The 18,130-nt window shown below is 33.6% G+C and overlaps 3 protein-coding genes and 1 long non-coding RNA gene across 13 annotated transcripts; all 4 read right to left on the reverse strand.

Moving 5' to 3' along the window:
• Window positions 1–2,097: 2,097 nt before the first annotated feature.
• Window positions 2,098–3,892, reverse strand: LOC147933847 (uncharacterized). The gene is made up of 7 exons (XR_015573045.1): window positions 3,753–3,892; window positions 3,374–3,465; window positions 3,117–3,207; window positions 2,930–3,019; window positions 2,768–2,817; window positions 2,640–2,698; window positions 2,098–2,348 (listed from the first exon to the last, which is right to left on the reverse strand). It is a non-coding gene; the product is annotated as an uncharacterized LOC147933847 (long non-coding RNA).
• A 3,610-nt stretch (window positions 3,893–7,502) lies between these two features.
• LOC104723004 (membrane-bound transcription factor site-2 protease homolog) lies at window positions 7,503–9,982 on the reverse strand. Of its 4 annotated transcripts, XM_010441292.3 has the most exons (8): window positions 9,496–9,916; window positions 9,310–9,401; window positions 9,028–9,175; window positions 8,864–8,944; window positions 8,586–8,781; window positions 8,350–8,474; window positions 7,974–8,273; window positions 7,503–7,885 (listed from the first exon to the last, which is right to left on the reverse strand). In XM_010441292.3, exons 1-8 carry the CDS (start codon window positions 9,805–9,807, stop codon window positions 7,709–7,711), a joined length of 1,431 nt encoding a protein of 476 aa, XP_010439594.2. In that variant the 5' UTR covers window positions 9,808–9,916; the 3' UTR covers window positions 7,503–7,708. The 4 variants fall into 4 exon arrangements, with proteins under 4 accessions (XP_010439594.2, XP_010439593.2, XP_010439595.1 ...); XM_010441291.3 differs by having other exon boundaries at window positions 8,350–8,781; window positions 9,496–9,982; XM_010441293.3 differs by having other exon boundaries at window positions 8,350–8,781; window positions 9,028–9,197; window positions 9,496–9,532.
• Window positions 9,983–10,155: 173 nt separating this feature from the next.
• On the reverse strand, window positions 10,156–14,071 carry LOC104723006 (uncharacterized). 6 transcript variants are annotated; one of them, XM_010441295.3, is made up of 5 exons: window positions 13,626–14,071; window positions 12,764–13,261; window positions 11,365–11,758; window positions 11,174–11,251; window positions 10,156–10,562 (listed from the first exon to the last, which is right to left on the reverse strand). In XM_010441295.3, the coding sequence occupies exons 1-5, from the start codon at window positions 13,631–13,633 to the stop codon at window positions 10,503–10,505; spliced, it is 1,038 nt and encodes a 345-aa protein (XP_010439597.2). In that variant the 5' UTR covers window positions 13,634–14,071; the 3' UTR covers window positions 10,156–10,502. The 6 variants fall into 6 exon arrangements, with proteins under 6 accessions (XP_010439597.2, XP_087329815.1, XP_087329816.1 ...); XM_087473689.1 differs by having other exon boundaries at window positions 10,156–10,559; window positions 13,639–14,063; XM_087473690.1 differs by having other exon boundaries at window positions 10,156–10,559; window positions 13,652–14,046.
• A 317-nt stretch (window positions 14,072–14,388) lies between these two features.
• Window positions 14,389–16,131, reverse strand: LOC104723007 (transcription initiation factor TFIID subunit 11). Of its 2 annotated transcripts, none has more exons than XM_010441298.3 (5): window positions 15,749–16,131; window positions 15,280–15,614; window positions 15,095–15,182; window positions 14,890–14,989; window positions 14,389–14,805 (listed from the first exon to the last, which is right to left on the reverse strand). In XM_010441298.3, exons 2-5 carry the CDS (start codon window positions 15,600–15,602, stop codon window positions 14,678–14,680), a joined length of 639 nt encoding a protein of 212 aa, XP_010439600.2. In that variant the 5' UTR covers window positions 15,603–15,614; window positions 15,749–16,131; the 3' UTR covers window positions 14,389–14,677. The 2 variants fall into 2 exon arrangements, with proteins under 2 accessions (XP_010439600.2, XP_010439599.2); XM_010441297.3 differs by having other exon boundaries at window positions 15,712–15,876.
• Between the last annotated feature and the right edge of the window lie 1,999 nt (window positions 16,132–18,130).

The following is an 18,130-nucleotide window of genomic DNA, read 5'->3' on the forward strand; positions in this document are numbered from 1 at the left end:
GTTTGGTTAGCAATAATATAGATCTTTGATCGCCGAGTTGAACAAGTCGTTACATATTAACGGTTCGGTAATAAATACAGACGTTTGTAATTTACATTAATTGTTTTTACTATACAAACTGTTTAACATCCAACAATATTGCCATTCACTGCAAACATGATCAGTTTATCACCCTCGATCGTGGGAAAAATATGTTTGATAGTCTAGTCTAGTGTAGGTTGTTCCCCCCACTGCATTGGTCGATCTTTACAAGTTAATGACAAGCTGCTAGCCTGCTACGTATGTTAAAATTTAGGTTTTCCGGCAGTTATATTTGGATTCATATTTGGTCCAAACTGATGACAAAAATGTTTTTTTTTTGGTTAATGATGACAAAAGTTAGTTATGCATACTGCGGTAAAAAGGAATTTAGAGAATTAAGGAGGAAGACATATCGTTAGGTTAAAATATGGAGTATTGATTAGACCTGCTGGTACAAAACAAATAGCTGTTCAATAATAATTTTTATTTGTATTGTCGACAAAAAAAAAATTTTTGATTTGTACTATTTTAGTGATTTACATAGTACAGTTTGTGAAAATATGAAAATAAATCTTAAATATATTATCGAAATGTAAGCATCATAAAAAAAAAATATATATATACCTTTGTATTTCTTTTCTACCATCTATTATTACAGTATTTGGACTTTGGAGCAAAACTAAATTGTTACTATTGTTTTAGACAATAGGTAATCGAACAAAAAATGTCTTTTGAATAGCACACTTTGAGAAAATTAATAAATATGAAATACTCATAACAGTCAGTAGTGGATATTGTCAAATATCTGAGCAATATAAATTAAAAGAATGTGCTAGTGAAAAGACTTGATCACTAGAAAAATCTATGTCAAAATCGGCAGATGTTCTTTTAGAATTAAAAATAAAGACGTCGACGTTTATTTTTTGAAGATCATCTGAAATCTTTATTATAAATATTAACACACTAGTTGAGAATCCTTCACCATATTATTGTTCGTATTTTTCTTAATACATTATCTTTTACATGTCATTGTTGATCCAAAACAATGTTATTCGAAAGTTACTACTCTTTGACAAAAGTTTTTCTTTCTTTCTTCAGTATTGATCTTTAATTTGTCTGAGCAAAGATCACACTTGTTACATATGTAATTTGCATAACTTCCATTTGACATACATATTATATATATATTTTTAAATCGTTTAAGTAATTGATAATATTTTAGATGGTCAAAATTTTACGAATCAAAATAAGCATATTGTATACGTTTCTGTGGTGGAAAAATGGATGGTAGTTGAGAAACAGTAATTTTGATTATCCAAAAAAGAGCTTTGTTTCAAAAAGATACCGGACTTTAGGTTAAAAATGAAAAAAAACAATAATGATAAAGTAAAAGTAAAGCTTTTCTATTATTTAATTTTCATGTCACAGAGAGTCTTCTCAGTGTAATTGTCAAGAATCGAAATGACTAATGTTCCCGAATCTATTGGCTCTTTGTCGCTTAGCTTTAAGCCAATTACACCGACACGGTTGTAAATCTTCTGACGTATGTTACGAGGCTTCGTGTGTTTTGAATATATACTTTTTTTTTTTTTTGCAAAATCTTTCATATTCTTTTACTAAATTAAATTAAGATGTTTCAAATTGAAACCATGCATGGTGAAACCGTCCAAGATTTTTGTTCAACGCTTGGTTTGTTATTTTATGGGAAAACATGAAAGAGAATTGACTCCCAATACATTACTTTTTACATATATATAAACAGAAGATATAATATTTACACTACAACAAATATGTACATTGTTAGCCCGAGAGAAACGCTATAATATGTAATTCATAGCTCTTTTACAAACGCTATGTTAGGCCACTGTTATCATAGGTACCACACATACAATAGCGCCAGATATGTATGCTATGATAAAGTCTTCTACCATAGCAGTACCAAAATGCTCTGTTATGGGGCTTTTCTAAAATTTTAAACTAATATTATAAGTCATTTTACACGCTATGTTAGGAGTTAGTGCTATTTTATATAATATGGTAATATCTTTTTTTTCTTTCAAAATTTATTAAATTAGATTTTATATTTTTAAATTTCATAAAATAATATTACATTAACCAAAATAAGTCTTACATAACATCAAGTGTCACCAAGTCTTAAATAAAATAAAACTAACATTACAAAGAACAAAGACAAACTTTACATGTACATGTAACCCATCCAAACCTTTCTTCTGCTCACTTTGCCTTGAAACAATCCAATGAACAGCCACTAGTTCACTTTGAATATATGAAAAAGATATGTTCCATGTTATCCTCTCCATATGCATCTGCTCATATGAAACAAAAGAATCATGAGAAGCCACAATCTGCCATTAACCCTATAAGCACATACCAATCACCGAGAGATAAATAAACCCTAAATTGTAATTGTAACCAAAACAAAAAAAGAGTCAAAAGTTGAATCGGTTCACAAGCAATGGTAAACATCTTATTTTTTGTACAGTTGGTGAAGTCGTAGGACGCACAAAGGATTAAACAAGAGAAATGAAAAACAGGAAAATATATTCAAAGTGTTTACAAACCTGGTCAACAAAAAGTCTAAGAGAAAAGCATCTTACCTGAAACTTGAGCTGCAATTTCCCTATCCTTCTGCTGGAGTTATGCTTTGGCTTCAAGTCTAGATATATCCGACTGTTGTCAATACACAGCAAGGAAATGCAGATAGATCACAATTAACAAGTATTACTTCTCTGCAGGTTTCTTCTTAACGAGTTTGTGTTACAACAACTTGGGCTTCTGAAAAAAAAACCAAGTTCATATTAGAGAGTGAGCAACAAAATTCACATAAAAGATCATTGTTACAACAAGAACCTACACATGAAGAAGAAATGCAGCCAATTAAACCTACCCTCCATTGTCCAATGCGAACAGACCAGACCAGTTTTCCGGCTAGAACAGAGAGCGACTCTGTATGACTGTATCTACTGCACGACTTTCTCTATAACCACCAACACAAAGACACATCAATCCAGACACAACATCCAAAAGTTTTTGTTTATAACATCAACAGAGATCAATCCAAAAGAGAAGTTTACCTTAGAGTTAGAGCAAGATCTATAATGCGGCCAAGCTCAAACGAGGGATTAGCCATTGGAGAAAATTCCGTGAAAATAGAGACCATATTCCCTATTAAAAACTCACACATATATAAATCTGCCATCAGTTCACAATATTACAAAAACCAGAGAAATCAAAAGTAATAAACTGAAGAGACCCAAAACTAAATTCATACATCTCACAAAAATCGAAGCTTTCAAGCTAAACAACATAGGAGAAAAGAGTAAGAACTAACTTGCCAAACTTGATAGTATAGCTTGTGGTAATCATAAAGGCCACGACCATCCACTCTGAGCTCAAAATTCCAACACAAATTTCACGAATTTACTTGGATTAACAAGAAAACCCAGATCAGTACGGATTCATACAGCGAGAAGAGAAGTGAATCAACACAAATGTTGCAGAAACCCCTAAAATCTGAGAGTGAATCAACACAAATGTTGCAGAAACCCCTAAAATCTTAGAGATGAGCAGAAGAAGATGAGATTACCGATAGAGACTTAGAGAGCCTCTTTGTGACGATGGTGGTGGAATTGATATAAATCAATATGGATGAGTTGGTTCAGTGATAAACAGAGTCTCAAGTCAGAGAGAGAAAGAGAGAGAGAGAGTACCTTCGACCAATTTTCCTCTACGCTTGCCGGATTCTGGGTCCTCCACTTCTGTGGTTTTCGCAGTAGTGAGAGATTTTTCCGGAGAAACCAAAGCTGCATCCTCTAAATTCAGATCTGTTGGGAGAAGGGCCAGATTCTTCGCCTTGGCAAGAGATTGGGCACTAATCTCAGAAAAAGAAACCAATTTGGGTCGGGAGAGAGTCGAGAGACATTGGATTAGACTTTACTGAATCTCCAACAACTAATGTCGTAGATGGAGACAACGACGGTCTCGCAGATGAAACCCTTGAGGAAGGAGAGTTTCTAATTTTTTTTCTTTTGAGATATGTTTAATGTTTTAATTTTTAAAGGTAAGTTTTTTTTTTTTTCTATGGACTTGTTTACATACGACGCTTAAGTGAAAATTTTCCCCAAATATTGGCGGAACAAGTAATTTTAACTTCCCGCTTCATGATTTTTTGTTATAGTGTTGTTTGAGTGCTATTATAGAGTAATAAAAAAAAAAAGTTATCTTTCATAGCAGTTACAAAAAATGAGCTATTGTCTTGTGCTATCAATGTGGATATTTCTTGTAGTGTTATCGTAGTTAAAAAAATAGTTATATGACCTTACTAATACATACTTCATTTGTTTTGTAAAGAATATCATTTTAGAAGAAAAAAAATTGTTTCATAAAATGTGTCATTCTACATTTTTAAATGTGCTTTTTTATATTAAGTTTTTCTAATTTATCCCTAAACCCAAAACTTATTCCATTACATTTAAATCATTAACCACTTATTAAATAGTAGCATACATGTATAATTAAAACTTTTATTAATTTGTATGAAATATGTCAAAATGACACTTTTTATACAACAGAACAAATATTATTTTAATTTACTAACCCAATTTTTTTTTTTTGTTCTGCCCAAGGTTCAAACTTACAATTCATACTTTCACTTGCATATATCCTGACGAAATAAACAATGTAAATATGTAATCTTAAGGTTCTATATAAAGTAGTATAAACTAGAAAGACCTGAAACCTAATTAAAATGTGAAAGAAGAGAGAAGAGAAAACACCTTTAAAAAGGTGTAATAAAAGTCTTGATCACATTCACGGGTCGAATCATGGCTCGGTGAAGAAGCAACCAAACGACCGAACCATATCCATATCTGATCCCCACATGTCGTCTTCTCTTAACTCTTAAGTTTGCTTTATCAACATTGCGTACGTGTGCTTTATAATTTCGAACACAGCAGTAACAAAGATTTCATTTTCAGCAGCGTGACGTTGTTTTCATTTTTCTTAAGTTTTTTTCTTGCTAATAACGTGCGAGGAGATTTAATCTCGATAGAAAAAAAAAAGAACAATTAGAGAAAGGCGAATTGATGAATGACACGGTGCGTTTTTGGATACCACATGACTTGGGCTAAGAAGCAAGCCCAACGTAGTTTGTATAGCCGACCTTTTGTTTCCTCGTTGGTCCACATGCACACGTTTTCATCTTTTGGTGTGTTTTGTTTACTATTTTTACTTGTCAGTTTATTTGGTCTATCTACTGTCAAAATATTTAATACTCAACATATAAAATAATAAAAAAAGAATTTCTACAGTATTATATCATTATTTAATTATATATTCTATAATTTTTTTTCTATAATATTCTATATTCTATAATCTTTTTTCTATAATATTCTATATTCTATAATCTTTTTTATTTGTTATAAAATCATGTACTACCTTGAACTTCATACATAGTTTACAAATAATTTTTTAAAAACATTATAAACAGAAATACTGAACCGTTGATGATGATGGTACATGTTGCCCATGTTGGATTCATACCGCGTGAGACGTTAAATAAAATAGTGTACCAAACGTAACACTACTTTGTTTTCAATACATCATCATTCTTTTGGGGTTATTGTAACAATTTTTTTTTGACATCTGTAATATAGATAACAAGATTAGTGGTTTTCCTACGAAGGAGAAAAAAATAAGAAATGTTATAGGAAGTGACCTAAGAAAAGGACAATAATCGTAGAAAATAATGGACCGTGGGATTGAGAATCTTATCTATTGCGCTCTTTAGAGCCCCTTTGGTCCACCTTTAAGGTTGCTGTTGGTGTTTTCATAATTCGGACTATTCTAATCAGTAATCACAGTCATTGTTTTACCAAAACTTTGTTGAACAATACTAAAAGTACAATGGAGAAAAATATATTAAAATATCATTCATCACCCGTGGGTTGTTTACCATCATTAAAATGATCTTTTAACATATCAAATCTAGAATCTGCTTAAAGAATATGATCTAATGATATCGAAATCAAATAAAAGTAGGGTAACACTCGATTACAATATTGCCTCCATATCCCCTATATAATAAAACAGAACTACACCGTAGACTATATAATTTTAATAAGTTAGATACAAATAGGTTATACATCAAGTTTTATATTATTTGTATAGTTCAGATTTATTGTTTCCAAAAATCTTAAAGAGAATATTCTAAAGAATCATTTGATATCATCTAACTTACCATATTAATTTTTTTTATTAAATTATTCATCAAATAAAATCCTTTGATATATAACTTAACATATTAACTTGTTAATTATCATTATACTTCACCTTTCATTTTTATATATGAGTCTATTTTGTGAAACAAATAAATTATCATATTATTTATTATAATTAGAAAATAGTTTTATTTCCGGATATACCATAAGTTAAATTTTTAAAAACAAATATAAATGATTCAATTTATAAAATATTCAAGTTTTATTAATATTATTCTTAAAAATAATATCTATTGAATTAAAATTTTTACTGAGTAACGGGTCAAATTTGAATATTTAAATTCAGTTTCATACTTTTTTGTTGAATTTTATAATTTTATATAATATAATAAACTTTTAAATAATTTATTTTGAAATATTTTTAAAATATTGAAACTTGATATTAAAGTTTGAAACTAATAACACTCTAAATTAGTTTGTTATAGCAATGTCAATAATATATCACTATAATATGAAAGAATTAAAAAAAACCAAGTAACAAAAAGTATAACAATATATTAAATTACTCATAATATAATAACTCGCTTTTTAAAAACCAAATTCACAAAATTATATCTTATAATGATACTCAAGTCATGAAGTAGAATATACATTGTTGAAATAACTTCACGTACATAAACTAATACAACATATTAAATTTTAATTTTAAAATAGAAATATACAAAATTTTGTATAAAAATAAATTTTAAGCAGTGTTATAGCACGAGTACTTATCTAGAATCATTAACAATATAAAACTTACAAAATAAGTTTTTTTCCAAGTCATCATATTTAGCATATGATTTTATTGCATAATTATTTATCCAAAAAAACTTTCAAAAACAATCACATAAATTATATTTTATATAAAAATTACAATATAAATAAAATAAATTTCAACTCGTGTTCTAGCACGGGTCTTAATCTAGTATTACTAGAAAATTGCATCCAAATATTATATTTTTACATTAAATCCATGCTTGATTACTATAAAGAAAATAAATACTAGTATATATTGTGAGTGTTCAATTCTGTTTGGGCCTATATTAGATCTTTAGATCTTCACTTAGACTAATTCAACACACCAAGTGAACTTGAGAAGAAGGGCCTAATAGATTCACAATTTTGGTCCAACTGATCGGTCCATAGCCAAATTTATTTGTAAATTTAAGGTTCAATTGAATTGGTGAGATTCATCATAAAAATTCTGAACCATCAAAATCAATCAAAAAAAGAGGTGAGGATCCAAAGTGTGGAACTGATTAGATACTATACAACTATATATCTACAGTAAGAAAACATAAACAATCCCAACATGATCCGAAGTTTCATGATTCCTGTTGGGTTTGTGTAAGTGCAATTGTATAACAATCATCTTGTAAAGATTTGAGAATCAAGATCGCGGGGATCTACCATTGGCGGCTCTGAGGTAAACCGATAAGGAAGATTTTGAATACGGCGAAGAGAGAGAGGAGACTCCCTCCCACAAGGCATACTCGAAGAGCTGTCTTCTTCTTTCTTGGACTTAACCAAGTGAAAGACTGGAGACTTGATTCTAAAATGGATTCACCATCAAGGTAATACACCTAGCAAAAAAAAAAAATGATATGAAGATCAAGCAATAAAGATCTTATTTTACATAAGGTTTGACGACGAGTTGAATGTAGAACTTACAGGTAAGCTGTTCAGAAGCACTAGTGCAAGAGAGACATGAAATGTGCAGGTCAAGCTCTTTTGTAGGATATCTGGGAAGGATTTGCCAAAGTTGTTAAATCGCCAACGAGGTTGATATGCAGTTAAATGAACCGATCGTGACATGGGAATCAGATCACCGACAAAAACAAACGTGCCAAGGCAAGATGATGTATTGAAATCTTGACCAAGCCTAGAACAATCCTGTGATGAGGTTTTTCTAAAAGTGATCTCTGTCCATGACACACCTGGAGATTGCATTGCTTGTAAACAAGATTCGCCCTGAAACATCAAAAGTATCAAAATTAAGAAAACGCAATAATGTAATCAATGTTTTCAGTCCATGAGCAATATTCACCTGTGAACACACGCAGTCACTTTTAATATCAGTGTCTGATGTTGTCACCCATCCATCACCGCATTTGTTAAGCTTGACAATATCCTTTGCATCCAAACAAACAGAACCCTCTGCGTGTGCTGCATCTGAGCATGGCATTGGTAAGAATGCAGTGAGATCACCGGGACAAACAAATTGGTTCTCCACCATTTTCCCTTTGAACCCTTGTTCAATCAAAGAAATAGGGACACAGTAACCTTTCCCGTGATGAAATCTTCTTGACCCTCCAAGATACAAAGAAGCATTTGATGTTTCACTGTTTTGCTTATCCAAAATCGCAGCCAGTTCAAGCCATTCACTAGGTTTATGGACTTGTATACCATCCAACGACACAATAACATCTCCAGGAGACAAGTAACCAAACAATGGCGACATAGAAGGCACATCCACAACCTACACAAGAAGATAAAGAATTAGAGTTCTAACAGAGCATTACTAAGGTTTAAAATAACCTCAAAAGACACAAGAAACATACCGTGAGGCTTTCACCGTGTTTATAAAACGGAGACAACATCAGAGGCAAAAGAAACAAAGCAAACACACATAGTGTACAGAACTGCACATAAAGAAATACAAATCAAGAAACTCTCTTTATCCACAGAACAAATCAGAAAAACGGAGAAAGAGGTAAACACCAACCACTGCATTATGCCAAATACCGGCACAGTAAATACGAAGAGCGCTAAAGCTTGGAAGTGATTGCAAGACATCATGATCAAAAGCTACAAGACCTCCCGGAAATATAGCTGCAATGAAAACGGCAATGTACTCCATCTGTATTCCTTCACTGCCGCTCAATCAGAAGAAGCCTAAGCATTCATGATCTAAGAATAAAGCTCCCAAAACAGATCCAATTCTAATCTACAAAATTACATTCCCCTTCTCTCTATAAAAAAGGTGATAGCTTTGGAAGGAACTGACCTAGCAGCAGCAAGAGCATGGCCAAGTTCATGAACTGAAACAGTAATAACAGTGGAAACGAATACATAGACAATGCCGGATAATGATACACGCTGCCAAAACCAAACATAAATTCAAAGTAATTAGCTTTTTTTTTGTTTCGAATGTTTCCAAGATGAGATTTTTTTGTTTAAAGTAAGAGCTAACCGTGGAAGGAGAGAATCCGAATACGGCGGAAGTGAGACGATTGGAGAACAAAGGATTAGGGTGGAACTGAAGAAGAAGGAACATGGTGACTAGTAAAAGAGAAGCGACGCCGAATCCGAGTCCGATTGAGAACCAGATTTTCATCACGCCGGAGAATCGCCGTCCGATACGGAAGATGGGTTCGTTGAAATTAAAGATCTTGAAGTCGCAGTAACAACAAGAAGCTTCGTTTTCCATGTTATCGCCGCCGGCGAGGTGGTCTCTTCGGAACCTCATCCTGAATCTTCTCACTCGCCGTCCTGAAATCTCCATCGGGGTTTATTCAAAGATTCTGATTCCTTTTCTCATAAGATTATGGTTTTAAATTAGACCCGATGAAGTTTAAATAAACCCCTCTCCGGTTTAGATCAGACCGTATCGGTCCGGCTACGTTAAGCAGGGGAGAAGGGGGGGGGGGGGGGGCGATTCGATTAGAACATTAAACCATGTAAAATTAAGCAAGAACCGAATTAATGAGATGTCTTGAAAACGACATAATAAAAACGGTTCAAAGTAGTTCGAACCTTGGACTTTATTCAATTAAGTTTTGATTACTTGTTATTTTGGATTGATTAAAAATTTTAAATTAGCAAGTTTTCTCTCTTTCTCTTTGGAAAACTCTTTAGAGAAGAATATATTTCTCATTAATTAAATAGGGAAATTATGATTTATGAAAATGGGATCTTCAGCTTTTTTTTGTTTTTTTTTTGTACACGAAACAAAAGAAAGAGAATTTTGGAACCCCCCAAAAAAAACCAAAGAAGGAAAAATAAGATAAACAATAAAGTAAAATAAAAAAAGAAGGTAAGTTCTCTCGATCGTATATATAAGCTCGATCTGGTGGTTCTTGTTGCTGAGTCTATTTCGCACGCGCTAGCCACACGTGTGCGTCTTGTTTTTTTTTTCTCAAAAGAGAAATCGAAAAACACATTAACCCAAAAAGAAAAAAAAGGAACAAAAAAATTAATTTATTCGGAGTCGGTGTCCAAATTCTCCATGCCTTTCAATCCTCTCCGTTTTGGTTGCTGCTGTACAGTGATATATATAATTCAATATTAACAATCTTTAATCTCCAATTACCAATAATAAAATCCAGGTTACTCAAAATTAAATTAGTGTATTACTATAATTATTCAAATAATCAATCACATAAATAAACAAACAAATTTCAAATAGTTTTCACAAATATTTTAATTAATAAAAAAAAAAACAGGGAGACACCACTTGTGTTTATTTTTATGTCAAAATGTTGTTACTTTGCAAACAGTTTTTTATAATAATAACAGTTAATTATTCTCCTCCATTAGGTGGAATAGTAGGTCACATGTCTTGTCCATTTTGTGAATTCCATTATTTGTTTTTGTTATTAATAAAAATAATAATAAGGTCCACCCAATTTTGTCTACAACTCACCACCTTCTCTGCCACATATAAAAATAATACTACTATGTAAAATTATATATACATACGATACACCTAGAAGACCCATATTAGTTTAGTAGATTCATCATCTATAAACACATTCTCCAATTCCTTTATATAATCTCTACTTATTTAACATACCTTTTGTCATTATCACACAAAACTAAGAACCAAAGAAAAATAAAAAAGGTTAAAAAGTAAAGTTTAAATTAGTTACCTTCTTCACATTTTTCTTCTCCCTAACTTCATAACGGTTCTTGGTCAAATCAGATAACCACATCCCTGGGAAACAAAACTGTCCAAACACACAACCACATCACACAAAATATTAATCATTTTATGATATTTTTAACAGTGAGATGAAAACTTTCTTTCTTTATCAATGAAAGGAATCTATAGTTAGTTTACCTGAAGGGCTTTATCAATGTTCTTAGCACGTTTCCTGGGTCTATGAGGAAGCTTAGTTCCTTTCATAACCAAGAAATCTTCTTCCTTCTCTTTCCTAGACAAAGCAATGTAGATCCTTGGCCACTCTTGCGTTGCTTTCTCTCTCTCTCCTCCATTCATCTCCACTTCTGGATGATGAGCCGTTGATTCTGATCTGACCACTCTCTGATGCTGTTGTTGTTGTTGATGATCAAACCCGTTTTGTCTCTGATCTCTAAGTACGCTTGATCTCTTCTCGATTTGGTCAGGTGAAGGTGGAGATCGCTTTGAGCCACCACCCGATCTGGACATCATACGGCCGTTCATGTTGTTGTTCCTTGATGGTGATCCGTTGGCTGATCGATCTTCTAGATTCCTGGGCATGATTGATGATGATGATCAACAGCTTGCTTTAATAATAAATCCACAGGTGATACTTTTTTTTGCTAAACTTTCAAACTTTGAGAGAGTTTAATGAAAATTACGACATGAAGAAAAAGATTTTTTTTTTTTTTTTTTTTTGTGTTTTGTTTTCCCCTTCTTGTTAAAAAAAATAAGGAAGAAAATTAGAAAAGGAAACTAGTTGTACCCATTTACATATTTAAGAATCAGAATCAAAACGCAGACACACACACACAACAACACACACACAAGAAAAAAAAAACTTAAGAGAGGGACCAAAAGCAAAAAAATAAGATTAATATTATGATATCAAAACGAGTAGCTCAGATTTGAAGATTGGGTCAAAGAAAGGCAAGAAAAAAAATACGAGATCTTCTTTATATTTAACCCCCAACCCCCCCAAAGAAAAAAAAACCAAGACTTTGATCCAAAAATCTCTTCTAGTTTCACCCAAAAGCTTAAGAAACACATAGAAGAAACAGAGCACTTTGGGGGAAAAGGCAAAACAAAAGACACAACTTCTCTGCTTCTAAGTGCTTCAAGGGTACTACTGTAATTACCTAAAAAGGAATTTTTGGATCACCAAACTTGGTTAAAGCATAGCTCTTTATAACTGAAGGATGAACCAGACGTTTAGATCTCAAAAAATAAAAATGAAAGAAAAAAAAATACAAATAAATTTAATTTAAATTGGATAAATCAAACAAACCCGGAAAATCAAAAATAGCTATTATATATTAAAAAAAAAAAAAGGAAACAAGTATTTAATCACATAACAAGAATGAACAAAAACAGAGAGCTAAAATGGAAGTCACGATCATAGAGAAAGATTAATATAGAGTAACAAAATCTAAACATTTCTAAGTAACAACAACACTTCTGTTAAAAAGACAAAATCTTTTTACATTTAAGGTAAATAAATAATATCAAAATATGGAAATTTAATGAAAACGAAGAAGAAAAAAGAGGCTAAACAAACCTGGAGGAAGAAGGGAAGAAAGATTCCTTGCCGACGACGAAACCGTTTCTAGGGTTTGTACTCCGGCTAGTGAAAACAGGCGGAGCTGGTGGTGGTGGCGGCATAGAAGGATTCACCGATCGTCTCTGAAGCTCGTTTGATTGAATCTTACCTTGTCCTGACGAAGATGAAGAGTCGTCAGCTGTGATGGATCGGATCTCGGCTCTGGAAGCTCTCGATCGCTTTCGTTGTCCCCACTGTAACAGCACATCTCCGCCGCGACGGCTAGGACTAGGATCATGTTCTTGTTGTTGTTGTTGTTGGGAGGTGGATCTGAATCGGAATCCTTTGGGGATTCCGTCTAAGGAAGAGGTTGTTGTGCATGATGATCCGGCGTTGAATCCTCTTGCGGTGGTGGTGGTGGTGTCGTCGTTTGTTGATCTTGAAGGTGATGGTCTTAAGTAGGGCTTCTTGCTTCCGTTTGTATGGGGAAGACAATCTGGGCTTACTCTTTGATACCTAAATCAATCAAATCAAAACGAAAAAATAAAATCAGATCAAAATCTCCGGAGACGAATTTGAAGATTTTAACTGCGAAAATTTGCAAAATGCTTCTCTCTTCTCAAAAAAAAGAAAAAAAAAACATGAAGTGATCAAATTGAAAAAAAAAATTGAAAAGGTTTTTTGACATTAGAGTCAATTTGAAGTTTTTTTTTAGAAAATCAAAACTCAGATCCATACAAACCGATTCAAAATCCCCCCAAAAAAAAAAAGTACAGAGAAGAAGAAGAAAACAAAACACAAATCAGTGAAAAAACGAAAAAAAAAAAAAAAAAAACTCAAGGAGAGGTGAAAAAAAGGAAGAACGGAGAAGAAGAGAAACCTCATCATTATACCCAAGTGAGAAACCTGATTCGAGTTATGTAATGGTACGTTTTCCGATTCCGATCTGTTTTTTTTTTTTTAAGAGAAATATAGGAGGATTCGTTTAATCTCTTCGCCACACCCAATTCGAGGATGACGGAACAACAACAGCTTCCTCCTCCTTCGTGCTTCTACTTTCTCGTATCCGATCACCAACAGCGAATCAAATGGTATTATTATTAATGAATTAAAAAAAAGAAAAAAACTTATTCTGTAGAGAGAAAGAGAGAGAGGAGAAGAGACGGAGGCTCTCTCTGCGTTAAACAGTGAGGAAGAAGGAGGAGGAAGGCGGAAGGGAAGGAGAAAGATAGTGGGTGCGTTATTGTGTCTAAAAACTTCTTTTATTCTTTTTATTTTTCCAATACTAGTCCTTTAAGTTTCTGTAGACTTTTAATACGCTACCCTTTTTAGTTTCTTTTTCATTTAAACACTAATTGTCCCATCCCATGCCTTTCGTTTCGAGACACGGCCCATCCAAAAGGCCCACTACTACTAAGATCCTCTTTCGCCGCAACATGTGTGATTTAAAACGTCTCCGTACCATTTTTTGAGACTATAGCCCCAATTCTGATCGTGACGCTGAACAACATATAAAAACTGTTGTAAGGAGAGATTTTGATTATTCAGAGTCAGGGGAAACGTAGGGGTTTAGGAATAAATGTTGTAACTGACAAAACCTAAATTCTTTTGGATGCCAAAACAAATCTGAAACAGACACCAACTTTTTAGTTAGCCAAAAGCTTATAACCAAAACTAGTACTACTATACCAAACAACATACCAATTTCTAGGTATTCCAAGATTCATGATCTTGCATCCAAAGAAAAAGTTACCACAACATTCCAAAAGATCAATGAACAATTATAATCCACAAGAGAAGCTAAAGCAGTCTTCTTCATAATGGGATTGATAGGTAGATAGATCTCGCCAGCTTATAAACTCCCTAAACAAACATATGTGAACTTCCGAGTCTGTAGCCAAGAAAAAGTTGTCTATTCGTCTCTAGTTCTGACTAGCGGAAGAGCCGAGGAACTGATCTTTTAGGCACTTTCCCTTCAAGCTTTAGTCTACGATAGGACTCCCTGATATGACAAGGTCTTATAGGTCCTGATTCTTTCCTTTCCGCCATAACAACTCGAGCTACACATAACGTTATCAGATCAAGCAAGTGAGTTATTTTTTCTCCGTTGCAATATAAACAATGAAATTTGCGAGCTATCTTACCTGTTTCAACGAGTTCACCAACGAACATCTTCGCTATACCACAGACAACAATAATCATTGGCATACCAATCTTCTGACTCCCTGTGACACCTATCAACAGCTGCATCAACAACACAAACGCTAAAATGGTTCATATTCAGATGAAACAACAAAATTAAAGGAAACGTTGTTCGTAACCACAAATCATATAATATATATATAATACCTTCTTCATCTGTGGTCTTTGAAGTGCAGATCTCCTAAAAGATTCATATCTACTCATCTGATCCTCTGTGAATTGCGATAAAATGGTTCTGAAGTATTCAAAATCAAAACAAAATCAATTCATACTAATCAAATCAAGAAACTAATCAAAATCTATATATATATATAAAAAAAAAGAAGACTCACTGCATTTTAGCCATCTTAGCAGGGTCAGCACAAGTTGGGTATTTAGTAAGCTCAACTTCCATATTCTCTTCCTCTTCTTCTTCATCGTCATCTTTGTTCCTCGCTTCGGCCACAGCAACGGAGGTTTTAGACTTCTTTGCCGGACGGCGAACATCTACAGGTCTCTCATCCTCCTCCTGTGTCTGATCGATTTCAGTTCGTCCTTCTTCACTACCATCGCCTCCTCCTCCTCCTCCTCCGCCGCCGCCAACGGGTGATTCCGGCGGAGATTCCTCTTGCTCCTCCTCAATTGCTGCTTCAAATGGATCCTTGGAATGTTTCATTCCTCCTTAAACCTAAAAATCGAAAGAAAAAAACACAAAAATCGAATCTATAAACTCCAAATTATGAAGCTCGCAATTAGGGTTTTAGTGAAGGGGAACGAGTTCTAACTTGTAAGGCCAATAGATAGCGAAGATGATTGACGAACCTTCGAGAAATTTTTTTAGGAGAAGAAACTCAGATCCAGCTTCTTCAGGAAACACAAAATCTCTCTCTACACGGCGGTTTCAATTTCAAGTTTTCGTGTGGTTTCTATATGAGTGTTGTAGTCGGTTTAATCCAATCAATTGATGATTCCATACCAAATATTGAACGGGATATTCTGAACCAAACCGAATAGTTTTGACTTTTGAGCGCATAAATAAATTCTTTACCTTTGACCGAACCAACTTTTTTATGCGCTTGGTTCGGTTCTCAACCCATTTTAATTGTTGAAAACAAGACTAAAACGGGGAAAAATACATTCTCACCCTATATAGCAAACACAAATCCAATAGACTATACTATATCAATATACTATGCTCTAGTTCCAACGCAAACACATCCTTGAAACAACTTCTATCTCAAACTCGCAAGACCATACCAAAGAGAAAACAACATCACCTACAATTATGCCCGGCGATAGGGAGGTGCGAAGGGTGCTTTTGCACCGGTTCATATTATTTCTTGACAAAAAATTATAAGATTTTAAGGTCTTCATTGTTTGATATTTTGACAAAACCCCCCAAATTTCTAAAATCTACAAATAAGACCTCTAAATTATGTTAAAAAAAAACTTTTGGCACAAGGTCTAAGGAAAACTTACGCCGTCCCTGCGGCTACAATATTCCGCTCACCAATGAGCAAATACTATATCCGACTAATAATTAATTCAAAGAGATCACCAACTTCTACCTCACATTCCATGATATTGACGAAACAACATCAAGTACTTTAACCAATAGTTTAACAGATTTTATACACTCAGCTATTCTATTACTTGGAGCGAAAATTACACAACAAATAGAAGTTTTCCTCGAAATCGAAGATAACAACCTAAATGCTACAACAAGGCTAGATGTGAAAGTGGTAATAGGAGAGCTAGAAAATTCTCAAACACAAGTGACAAACGAAGAAGAGGGAGAATGCTCAATATGTCTCCAAGATCTAAAGGGGGAAACAAATATAAACACTCTACTATGCAATTACAAATTCCACCATGAATATATTACAAGTTGGTTAGGTCGCAAAATAACATGTCCAATTTGTAGAAGACAATTACTTTAAGGGGGTGGTATTGGGCGAGTGAATTTAAGGGAATATAATAGATTGTTAAATTCTATTGTTATTCAACTCTCTATTTTATAAATTCTTTTAAATTCTAGTGTTATTCATTTGCTTGATTTCTGAATTCTATTAAATGCAAGCGTTATTCACGATTAAGAAATTTTCTATGACAAAGTGATTTGATAAGAATTTAATAGAAATTCTAGTGTAAATTGTGAAGGATAAATTCTCAGATTTTAGGTCGAGATTTGGATAGATTATTGTTCTCCTCTCTTTTCCTCTTCCATCAACCCAAGATCACAACGCCGAGAGAGCAGTTCTTCTCTCTCACTCTGTTCTCTCGTCGGAAGCTATACATTTTGCTGGAAAATCATACTTGTAATTGGACCGGTGTCAAGTTAGGCCTTACGTCTCGGCGGCGTTGTTATCTCTGGTGACATTCGTAGGGTATTTCGTTTCTAACAGCTTCACCGGAGAAATCTCATTTGAATTCATGAACTTCACTATGCTCAAGACTCTGTTTCTAGAGACCAACTAACTCGCTGGTTCAATCCCTGTTTTACAACGAATCTCTACCTACCTAAAATGGTCAATTTTTGGAGAGGTTTAAGTTTTGATTTTTGGTCAATTTTGTATCTGTTAGTATTATGCTTAATGGGCAACTTGAGAGTTCTAAGGCTGTTGTAATTGAAGTGAATCCATGCTATTCTGGGTAGAGTAAGGGGGATTGGTGAAAGAGAAAGATAAGAGTTTTTAGGGTAGGTATTGGGGAAGAAGACAATATGGCGATTGATGAGAATTGATATCTATTCAATTCTAATAATTTGTTGCAAAATATAATTGTTGGAATCCAAAAGAAAGATTTGAAATTCTTTTACAATACTTGAAAATCTATAAATTATGTCTTCAATTCAATTAAATTATATTCTATTAAAGTCTCTCATCCAATACCCCCTCCTAAGATTCACTACATTTTGTAATTCAATAAATAATCATGAATAATACCATTTTCTTATTCAATAAGACAACATTATAAAATTCATTATTTTGTTATATATATTATGGTAAATGTTCACTACTACCACAAAATCTCCAATTCCGTAATTGTAACAACCCGTTCCGCGGACCCCACTAACCCACCGCTAGCTACCCCAACGGACCCAAGCTGGCCCTGCAGGGCATCGATCCTAACCCTTCACTATGGATAGAAACTATTCATCCAAATCCAGGTCAATTGGTGACAGCTTGTCCTGTGAAAAAGTTG

This window comes from Camelina sativa, chromosome 11 (genome assembly GCF_030686135.1).
Source record: "Camelina sativa cultivar CO46 ecotype springtype chromosome 11, ASM3068613v1".
Lineage (NCBI taxonomy): Eukaryota > Viridiplantae > Streptophyta > Magnoliopsida > Brassicales > Brassicaceae > Camelina > Camelina sativa.